The 11816-nt window shown below is 39.9% G+C and overlaps 1 protein-coding gene across 1 annotated transcript; it reads right to left on the bottom strand.

Moving 5' to 3' along the window:
- Positions 1–480: 480 nt before the first annotated feature.
- On the bottom strand, positions 481–10876 carry LOC119650013 (protein D2-like). The gene is made up of 3 exons (XM_038052483.1): positions 10600–10876; positions 10207–10541; positions 481–761 (listed from the first exon to the last, which is right to left on the bottom strand). Exons 1-3 carry the CDS (start codon positions 10738–10740, stop codon positions 626–628), a joined length of 612 nt encoding a protein of 203 aa, XP_037908411.1. The 5' UTR covers positions 10741–10876; the 3' UTR covers positions 481–625.
- Positions 10877–11816: the final 940 nt, after the last annotated feature.

Below are 11816 nucleotides of genomic sequence, written 5' to 3'. Positions count from 1 at the left end.
ATAGGCTTTGTTGACTTATATACGGTCTCAAAGTTAAAGTCTTTATCTCAAGATCTCATGGCGTACTGGAATTGAAAAAAAAGGGAGAAAAAATAAAATAAAGTGGTAGCAAAAAAAAGAATTAAAATAAACATATAAACATATAATATAACATATAATGAACATAACTTGACATAGTATCGACCAGATAATGACCAAAGTAGTAAAAGGCAGCATATGGGGCTCTTAAAAGTTAGAGAGAAAAGCCCGCTTTTCCAGTCAAGTTTTCCAGTAAAAAAAACAAACTTAATAATAGTAGCTATAAGTCTTGAAGAAATGATAATAAATAGTCAATTTAATACTTATTGAAAATTCACTGAGAGAACTTAACATAACACAAATAACAAAGACACAACATAGATATGTCTAGATATAAGGTGTCACCTGTTGCGTCTAACGCTCCTGAAAAGGAAAAAAGCGTTTCCAGTAAAATCACGAAAAAAGCTGTTGGAAATATATTCTTTCTATATTATCAAAAATGTAAAGAGTTTCAAGCGTTTGTTACACGCCTACTATTGGTGTAGTGTATACTGATTCTTCATACTGATGGCTTTTGGCTTAAACGCCTTCCCGTTTTGTGCTGTATTTATTTTGGGTATTCCGGGGGAGGATCCACAGACTCCTCATACTGTGCCTGGAAGAAGTTGCCAGCTACTGGGTTCATCAAATCGAATTCCTTAATCAGTTTTCTTGTTGATGTTTTCATCCGTGAACCTCGGTCACTGTAAATATAATTACCATTAGAGTTAAAGGAAATAATTGTCTAAACTTAAAACATTCAACCTAAACTTAGTAAGACAATGTATAAGGAAGGGGGGGGGGTTACTTGTAGGAACTTCTCGGGGGGGTGGGCTCAACCTGCATTCTCGAAGAATGCGGCCACGTGCATAGGCGCAACAAGAACTTTGTCAACCGAATATATTTCACAGACAGATGAAGTAAACCTTGGGGAACCACTAAATCTATGAACCCGAAATGTACAGCGAGCAACCACACCAGACGGAAAAGTTTTACCAACAAATCAGAAGGTTGAAGCCTTATACTCCTTAAAATTCATTTTGACATGCCAAAGAAGCGAATCTGATTTCTGACCGCATGGACATATTGGTGTAATCGTTTTAGTATTTTGACGAACTGCACCAAGTTGATTATTAACTGATGCTCGAGATCAGAGACAAAGAATGAATATCAAACCACTGGCAACGAGGCATTATCTGGCCCAAACGTAAAAAAGGGGATATTATGCAATGAAGCAATTAGAGATATATCACGTTGCTGAGTGCCATCTATAATACATTCTCTACTATGTTGCTACGCCGAATAGCCTCATACGTCCAGATCATAATTGGCTCATACGAAACTGGCTTCACTACAGACAAATCAGCAACAGATCATTTTCCCTCTACAGCAAGCGATGGAAAATTTATGGCCATCAGTTGCATCATGTTGGCATCGACGAAGGCTGCTGGGGGTAACATAGCCAGGGTAAGACTGTACATGGTCATGAAAAAACTCGGTACCCCGAACAGTTGATAGGACTAACTAGGCTAACCCTGACTAATGTGTGAGGGCAGATAACAGCAGCAGGATCACTCTCGAGACCATTCAATTGATGCAACGATCTAAGACAATGCATCATGATATGCATCACGCATCCTCTTTAAGCAAGCCCTGGAATAAGTGACCCACAATGCTGATATAAATGCGAGAGAAGAACATGACAGACCCTGCCATAGATGAAGCGATTGTGTAAAACCGGGATGTCTGGAGTTCCTTACTAAGGCAGGCCTGGACCAGATGCTGGTCGCTGCTCCGTTTATGATGATGGTGATGTTCAACTGGGTAAATTGTGTTTTATAACGGCTTTTAGGTGCCATGATTTGCTAGTAGAAATGTAACTAGAGAAAACTAAGATAATGGGTAAATCGGTATTCAGTGTCTGGTTTTTACCATGTAGCTGGAAAAGCGTTGTGATCTTTGTTATGTTACAATCAACTGGCGAAGTTGTAGAAAACTTGCGTAGTAAAGTTTTTAATAGTTTTGTGGTTAGCTGGCGAAAGGGGAACTAATCGTTTCGGTTTCTCGATTTTAGTTTATTAGTTAGTTAGTAGTTTATTAAAAATATTTAAATTAACATTATCGTCTGTCAACTATGTACATATCCAATTAACCTTGGTGGGTAACTTCCCTGATGGGTGTTTAGTAATTTGGTTCTGCCTTCCCGTAGTGTCACTAAAGTTTCCCAGACGCCTAGTGTGTGTGAATGACCGCCGTTCGCCAACATTCTCATATGTTTATTAAATCGTGTGGTGACAAGTCGCGCGCCTTACATTTGGCGCATCTGAACTTGCGGGAGAATATCCTTATAGCCGAGAAGATTGACCGATATCACATAAACACGGTAATAATGACTACAAAAATTGCAAATAGAATGTAAACATTTTATCGGGTCATGGATCTTGACCAAATGGCTTTGGATTTGGAAAGTGAGGCAAATAGAGTTGGATTGAATATGAACACGAAGAAAACCAAAGTTTCAGTCTGACGAGTCATCGCACTCCCTATGTGCATTAATAGACAGAGCATCGAAAGCGTTGATCAGTTTGTATATCTAGGAGGCGCGATTTCTGTTAATGGTCATCAATACCTGTCTGCGTCGTATCATCTGAGTACACCCAAGATGGTCGGCGGATGGGTTGCCCCAAGAGCACTTGGCGCAGAACAGTAGAGGAGGAGTGTGAGCGTCTCAGGAAGTCGTGGCGGATCTGGAGGGTAGTTCACGTAACCGTGACCGGGGGTGGATGATAACCGTATAAATATCCAGTATGATTGTGATATTTCGGATGAGTAACATCTTACGCTTCTATCTATTTCTACCTGCATTTATAGCCCACTCTATCTCCTTATAATGACATTATCGATGAAGTTGATGAATATTAGGGCTTTTAACTAATTGATAAATTTCGAGTGCATGATAACTCCAGTATAAATAGTAGACAAGAATATTCTAGACGGTTTCTAAAGGGCCTTGTATACAGCTAATTATTTCTGGAAAGTGGTGTATGAAAGATAATGTACCTATACTTGCATTAGTATCTAGTGCCGTAGTGAGAGGTGAGAATTATTTAGTAATTATTTAGAAGTCCCCCTCCCCTAAAATACGCAGAAGAAGAAATAAATCAGATGTGTGTCTTGAGTACTTTGTGTTAACTATTGACTTTAACTATGACGTCTATATAACATTAATATGGCTAAGGAAATAGCAAATTTTAGGAAAGTACAAAAATGACAAATTTGAGCTCCACTATTAAGCGCTATACCATTGCTTATAGTGTTGCCCAAAATGGTATTCCCAGGATAAGAATTTGAAAAGGGTTTTCTCGCCATTTTCAAAAATCTACCCCCTACGTGCGTGTGGTAGACAGACAGTCAGTTTTATGTAGAACCTTAAAAAGGCAGACAAAGAAAATGTTAAGAAGCTATAAATTTCAAATAAAAGAACAGAAGTAAATTTAAATTATCGTCAAAACTGTCCGGTTCTCGTTAAAGATGGGTCGAAATCATACCAACCTCTTTAATACCAAACTTTTTGAGAATAACGATGGTTCCAACCACATAAGCGCTCCTCAGTCCAAAAAACTGTTGAAGCGTTCAGAGGAGGATGCATCTTCAGGCAGTGGAGCGAACTCTTGAAGTCTATTCCAGGTAAGTTGGAACTATGCCCATATTCAAGTAATATAAATATGCATGTACCAATGGTGCCGGACTATGGATTATCCAATCGGCAGTGGCATACAAAATGTTCGTTGGGAGTACTTGGCTTGCATTTTAGGAATTCACATGTTAGTATATAGAGGTGGATCAATGTATGCTCCGATCCCTATCTCGTTGACATGGTGCTCTGAGGGGGAATAATAAACATACAATAACATTGTAATAACAGCCTCTGACAATCAGGTGAGAATCTACACTAAAGGCATTCATAATGCAGTCCTTCGCAACAAGGAGGATGCCCTGGAAATGAATCATTGAGAACAGACTCCCACGGTCACGCGAAGACCGTTATCATTGATATTGCCCGAAACATATTTGGTCCATTCCCAAAAAATCAGAACGACTGCTTTGATTATATTGTAAGCTAGCAGCGGAATGAGCTAATGTTGCATATTGGGCAACTGAGATAGGTCGCTTATTGAATTTATCGATAAACACCATTTATCGATCGATAGAATTCCATTAAAAGCGAATTGGATATTGGACGCTCATAATCTACTATTTCTTAGATGAAAAAGTTAGCAGTAATCCAAAACTAAGTGCTCTCAAGTAGTAACAGTTTGTTTCTGTAAGGAAGTTGTAGTATCGGATGAAACAGTGCGGCCAGTTCCGCCAGAAAGTATATGCGGAAGAAGGGTTATGGAATAGACTGCTGTTCACTGATGAGTGTAAATGGATGGATAACGTGTGAAAAGTGTGGGTACAGCCAACTATAGAACGCGGAGAGAAGAATTCGACTGCGTCGGCCCCGCCACAGTAGCCGGCACAGTGGATCTACTATAGGCAGTACCCTTACAAAAATGACCCCACTTGCAAATGTGCTTGCAGAACTTATCTGTACACATCAGAGACGCTAAACAAGGAAAAGGCATAATCTTCGTCAAATCGTATTGGTAAGAGAGAGATCGGTGAGCTTTTGCTATTCTGGTACTACGGCGTGTTCACCCATATAGCAAAAAGTTGTTTCACGTATTCACTTATACATAAGCAAAAACTTCCCAATCTCACGAATACAATGGCAAGTCCGGGCGGTATGTCAAACACAGCTGATCGGGTTTTCGGTACATCTCGCTCATGCTCAAGGGCAAAACAATTTGAAATCGTGTGTACTCGCACTGATTTCCCCCCTTGAGGGACAAGGGAGAGTGAGGTAGCTCTCTAGTATCTAACTGTGGTAGCCGGACTATAGAGAACCAATTGGATTCCTTGCAATGTAAACTGTGTGAGAGGCCGTTACCGATGGCCCTCAGTAAAGAGAATGTATAAAGGAGGAATGGAGAAAAATGTGACTCTCCATGTTCCACTGACCAAATATTACTGTAGAGCACCAATTTCGACTTTTGTGTTCTTTGTATTTGGGTTGGATATTTTTATTCTGAACTTTATTTCTATAATATTATTACCGAATTTATATAATATTACTTCGAAAAAATAATTACGAAATGAAGCTCTATTTCGCTCTTTTTGGTGCGTTAATATCTTCTGTAATGGTGTGATCGAATATAACTGAGCAGGCTGTATATCATTTGCAAGAAGTGAAGTTGGCACCCAGACAACAATTGGAGGGCTTGTGGAAAAACTACGCGTATTTCGTGAACAAAAAAGCTGGACAGATGGGTATCTCATGAACTAAAGGAGAATTAAAACAAGTTGGGAAACCTGAAGCTGAACGTTGCAAGTATGAAAGGTTTTGTGTATTGCTTATATAAGTATATTTGAGTGAGCATTTGTCCCATTTGTACCTAGCTCGTAATATATATGAATATAGTTTATAAGAACATTTACTTGTGAACAAAAGAGACTACTTTGATGTGTTATAACTTTGTTTGTAATAGCGCAATTTCCACGAAATTTGATAGTATTATGCTCTATTATAGCCTATGTTACTGCATAATTGACGATTCTAGGGTAAACTTACGTGGGGTCGCAGCCAATTTTTAAAAAATACACTAACAATAAACAGTAACTAATCCATTTCGGACCCCTGCACTCATAGTCTTTCCAAGCAATCTCAAAACTAATATCGATTTCGAAAAGCGGCAATCGAAACCTTTAATTTGATAACCTACATGACTATATTCGATGGAAAAAAAATGTATGTATGCATGTATGGGGACCACCCCTTAGACTCAACGCGGAGCTATGTTACTCACTGCATGCGAGGGATTCATAGATCCCACTATTCTACCAAATTTCGTGTCAATAGGAGCAGCTGCTTATAAGATAATAGACGTGCGAGACAGACAAACAGACAGACGGACGAACAGACAGACACACAACCGATTTTAATAAGGTTTCTTACACAAATTTGCATCATAAGAAAAAGTTTGTTGGCCTGTGGCTCGCTTCATCCATTACAGCTTCCTAAATCTGGACGAACTTATAACAGCAGAAAAATTAATAGACAAGAGGTAGCTTCCTCCAAACTACAATTTTTTGGTTTTAAGTGTCCAAGCCAAGCTTTGTACTGATGCAGGGGATAAGTCGCTCTCGAAATATATATTTACCTAAAATTGTATGCAGGAATCTACCCCTTGTCTATTAATTTTAGGCTAGACTATAAATAACAGACGAAAATCTAATCTCTTAGCAGAAATGTAACAAAAACTTGAAGTACAACGGTCAATAGGGAAGAGTTGATTCTCCTCCATGACAATTTCCGGCTGCACTTCGCACGTACGAGTATGACACTGCTGAACTTCAACGACCTGGACTACGAGACTCTCCCTAATCCATTGATTCCAATGCAAGTTAAACGTTAAAAAAGGCATCATTTTTAAGATTTTGTGTAAACACAAAACCTTATTAAAATCGGTTTCTGTCTGTTTGCCTGTCTGTCCGTCACACACATTTTTCTCGGAGACGGTTCTAGCGATTGACACCATATTTGGTAGAAAGGTGGGAACTGTGAATGCCCACGCATATAGTGAGTTACATCCTGTTACGTCGAATTTAAGGGGGGTCCCCATACATGCAAAAGGGGAGTGTAAATTTTCAAAGACGGTCTTAGTTTTGACATTTGTTTGAAAGGTGGGGAGTGCGGGGGGTTGAAAGTGATCATTTTTTTAAAGAACCCATTCCCAGAAATTACCACACCGAAAAATCTGAAAAAAATCAAGAGGCTACCACTATATGGTACCTGGGCTCCAAAATACCTTCCATATCGATATCTGTTCAAATAAAGTTAATAATAGTATATTACTATAATGTTTAGTAATTCACTTTAAGACCCCCCTTAAGTTCATCCTAGCACCATGAAATTTTGTAGTCACGTAAGCCATAATGTAGAGCATGATCTTACCAAGTTTGATGGAAATCGCGGTATTACTAACGAAGTTATAATACGTCAAAGTTAATTGAAGTAATAAAAACTTGTTTCTTTTTCGTTGGTGTGGATATTTATTCTTGCAAATACCGATATTTCGGGAACCACTTGTTCCCTTCATGCTAACAACTTGTTAGCACTGATGAAGGGTGGTTCCCGAAATATCGGTATTTGCAAGAATAAATATCCACACCAACGAAAAAGAAACAACAAGTTTTTATTACTTCAATTAATTAAAACACCGCATAATTTCACTCAGTCGTCAAAGTTGTTGCTTCTTTGAAAATTAAAGACTATGAATGTTAATATCACCCAAAAGTGGATACTTTCACATAATATATGGATATATTATGTGCTACATACTACATACTAAGAAATACACAAAACCTTTCGTACCAGCGCCTTCTTCTTTGGAACAAACATGTAGAGGTAAAGATGAAACGAGCTCTCACAGCTTATGGGCTGTGCAGACGGACCTTTGCCTCGACATGGGGACTCAGGCCTCATGTGGTAATGTGGATATACATTGCCATCGTTAGGCCGATGTTCGTATATGCATCCGTAGTGTGGTGGGTTAAGGTGAGACAAAACATCTGCGAGCCACTACGGTCACGCTGCTCCCAGGGCAGAGGTGAGGCAACGTCTGACGATTTGCCTCTGCCCTTGTAAGAAACCGTAAAGCCGTCGTCGCTTGACTTTTTTCAGACAAAAAGGTTTTCACCGTAAACTAGACGCACTGCAAAGAACTGTTTGTCTGGATACCACTGGTGCCATGAGCACGACATCCGGCGCAGCTCTGAATGCACTACTCAATTTGCAGCCCCTGGATGTATTTATTCAAAGCACTGCAATGAGAGCAGCTCATAGGCTAATTTGATTAGATCTATGGGAAAACAACGGATGTGGGGGGCACAGAGCATTGGAAGAGGTACTGGGAGGACTTAATACAGTTCTTACAATGCCTTCCGATTCTCGTGTCCCCATTCATCTGTTAGGTAGAAGATATGTAGTTACCCTGAAGCGTAGAGAGGACTGGGAAGACCCAGAGGAATGCGTGGCGGGATATACGGAAGTCTTCTACACCGATGGCTCAAAAACAGAAGAGGGTTCTGGAGCCGGAGTCTACCTCTCGAATGAAAACGAGAAGTGGGCTTTTCCTTTGGGACAATATGCAACGGTTTTTCAACTATCCTAAGGGTGGCAGACTGGGTGATTGACGAGCGGTTGAAGGGCAGGCGCATCGGAATCTGCAGTGACAGTCAAGCTGCACTGAGGCCATTGAGCAGTCCTTTGATCACCTCGAAAATCGTTCAGGAATGCAGAAACCGTTTGAACTCTATGTCTAGATTCAATACGGTGGAACTACTCTGGGTACCTGGTCACTGTGGCATAGAGGGAAATGAAATCTCGGACGCTTTAGCGAAAGAGGGGTCAATCTCCCCTACGCCGGGACCGGAGCCAGCAATTGGAGTATCAGTGGCATTGGCTAAATCTGTTTTCAAAAACTGGGAACAAGTTTCATATAATGACAGGTGGCAGAGCCTAAATGCTGCTCGACACACCAAACTTTTCCTGCCAGAACCCAATATACGTACCGCAAAGTTTATCCTGTCGGAAAGGAGGAGGACTTGCAGGTGTATTGTGGGCATTCTGACAGGCCATAATTCACTAGCTGGGCATATGTTCAGAATAGGAATTACCGAAGATGATACGTATCCCTCCTGTAATGAGGAAGTGGAATCCACGGAGCACTTCCTATGTGAGTGACCCGCCTATGGACGCATCAGGCATCAGATCTTTGGTGCCGATGTCCTCCAATTGCGACGGGTAGCATCACATCCACTAACCGAAATCCTGGGATACGTTAACGAATCCGGAATATTCCGTTAGACGGGGGAGGCGAGTACAATGGGCCAACACGGCCTGAGTGCTCAGAAGCTGTAGCTTCTCCCCCACCATACACACACACACACACACCTGAAGCGTCCAGCTCCGGTTTCCCGACTTGTTTTAATAACACAGGATAAGTCATATAAACGAAGGGCGACAATTCCATTGCTGGTTTTGCCATGGAATGAAAGACGCTATGCTTGGATGCTTAACGAGTAGGTCTGCAGGAGAGAAATGTTCTCTTTTCGGGTTGTGCAGGCGGGCCTAAAACACATTCCCAATAGCAGGCAGCGAATGCTCGTAAGCATGGCTTACGTATTATTGAGACAAAAATTATGACATTAACAAACAGACAGATCCTGCCTTCCTTCACATTTGACTAAATGAATTATTCAAGTGGAAAACAATAAGGCAGACCGAAGCGTCATTGAAATTAAGCGTATAAGCGTAACTGCAGTGAGCCACCTCATTCCGCACTTACTAAATCATGAAAACTGCTCCAGACTAATGCGTGAATACTAACAGAATGTTTGGTTAGATATTTGTGACTAGCTTATTATGAATAGCCACATTTAAATCAAGCAAAAAGGTAAAGAAGTCTCTACAAGCGTAGCCGTGAAAATAACAAAATATTGTCAAAAAATAATTAAATTATTCATTTATGGTGTCAAAAGTGTTTATCAGCAGCTTCATTACTACTATCAAAGAATACATATGCATTTATATATAGAGGGATTACGTATCATGTTTACAAGTCTATTATGTTCTTAGTCGATAAATGTCGACTCGTGGTGTACAAAAACTTCGGCCATAACAAGTGGCCCATGTCAAAACAATATGGGAAGTAAGTATGTTGTGAACGTTTCCCAGTCTATCAAACAGCTTAGCACTGATCGATGAGTCAAGCAATCGAATACCAGCACTGATGGGGTGATCAAACTTTCCATTTCGGATTTGATAAACTGAGGGCGCATTGACCTAACTCAAAGGGCCTTTACCCAAGAGACGAAAGTAGGGAGATAACCCTCAGGTGTGGAGCGTGGCGACACTCTCTGTTTTATTCTAGATTGTGCCAGTTTTGGTTATTTCTATTAGTAATTTTACTAAATGTAATTCGGGACACTTATCACGTAGGTCACAAAAGTAATGTTGAAATGATAATATGTAGTTTGACTTACTAACTGGGAATGAACATGATGCTTTCAATATACTTCTTCTGTGGAAACAGTAGGAATACATATCGATGTAATCCTGTGTCCTTTGGTGGTCCTGAACCTCTGTATTCCACTAGAACTTGTCCGTTCCGAACATTGTTTTCCGTGATGTTTACAATCAGCCAATGACGAACCTCCCTATTGGTTGGTGCATCCCGAGATGGTGCGTCTGGATCAGTCATAAGCAGCGTGTAGAGTTGATTAGGGTTTGTTCTCCAGGTTACCACTGGGGCGTTTTTAACTTGCCTGGGAGTAAGTACATTGCCTGAATCCACTTTGAGTTCGTCGTCATAAACGACCTGTTGATATAAAGGTCACTCATCATTTATAGATTTAATCCTTATTCGTAGGGCTTACCTCCAGGAAATTGTCCGGGGCTACATCAATAATATCCGGAACTATTCCATTACTTTCCATAGTATTTGGAGTTGGATTCGGATCGGAAGACTTATGACCGTCAACATAATGTAATAATTTTTCAGGGAATATACTTTTCATGTTATTATCAGTCCCGTTTTCCTTATCTGTAGATTATTAGAAGCAGAAAACACCTCAACGCGTGTTCTTTAGATAAAATTCAAAACGATACTGAAGTTAAAGTAACTCGATTTCGAAACTAGTGATATGACCGATGAGAAACTTGGGGAACTGTGTACATTGTTCATTTGAATCAATACGAAATGATATGACGCTGCATTGGATTCAAGTGATAATTTTTTACGTTATGGAATCTTCACGGGCAGGCAAAAATCATTTGCCTCTTTCATTTCATGGCATGCGAATAATGATTTTAACAACAAATAGGCTACGATAATTGATCAATTTGAATTGTTTACTTAAAAATAGACTGTGTCCCCGTCTGATTTTCAATGAAGTATTTAAGGAGTCAGAGAGCTCGAAACTTTTCCATCAATGCTAGAATGCTACCTTCGGTTTAGGTTTTTCTATGCGTTGCTGTAGGCTTATCACTTGAACAGTATTAAGTGGGATGATAACGAAACAAAACTGCAAAACACTCTCATTGAAAATGAAATAGGGGGAAAATAACAATAAGAAGACACTGCATTCATGTCCTATGCTCCAAAAAGGAGTGAAGAGGAAACATATATGTATTTCGTTTTAAAAGGGTTAACGACTTTTCATCCCCGGAGTTTTGCTAAAATATTACCGGAACTGAATCTTTGAAATGGTCTGAGTAACAACTTTTTTTTAATTTTATTAATTATTTTTTTATCACAAACTAAGTAATTTAGTTTATATTAATTGCTGAAATAGGGTAATTTCCCACGGGCCTGAGTTTTTTCGGGGGCTTATTCAAAGCATTAGCAAAATAGCAACATTATTAGGTAGCGTCCGAAGGAAACCATTCAACGAAGAAGACCGCAATTTTAGTAAAGCAACACTTGCACTTTGTACAAAATCATGATTAGATGAATGATTGTGGTTGCACTTTCTGTGTCCTCGCAATAGTACGTCGTTGGACTACCAACTAAACAAACTTGTTACCAGAGAACTAGCCACGAACCTCATGTCACATTACTTCGAGTTATCCCTCCCTTTCTTCCGCTTTAGGG

This window comes from Hermetia illucens, chromosome 2 (genome assembly GCF_905115235.1).
Source record: "Hermetia illucens chromosome 2, iHerIll2.2.curated.20191125, whole genome shotgun sequence".
Taxonomy (NCBI): Eukaryota; Metazoa; Arthropoda; class Insecta; order Diptera; family Stratiomyidae; genus Hermetia; species Hermetia illucens.
The sequence above is the reverse complement of the archived record's forward strand: the minus strand, read 5'-3'. Positions and strand labels throughout refer to the sequence as shown.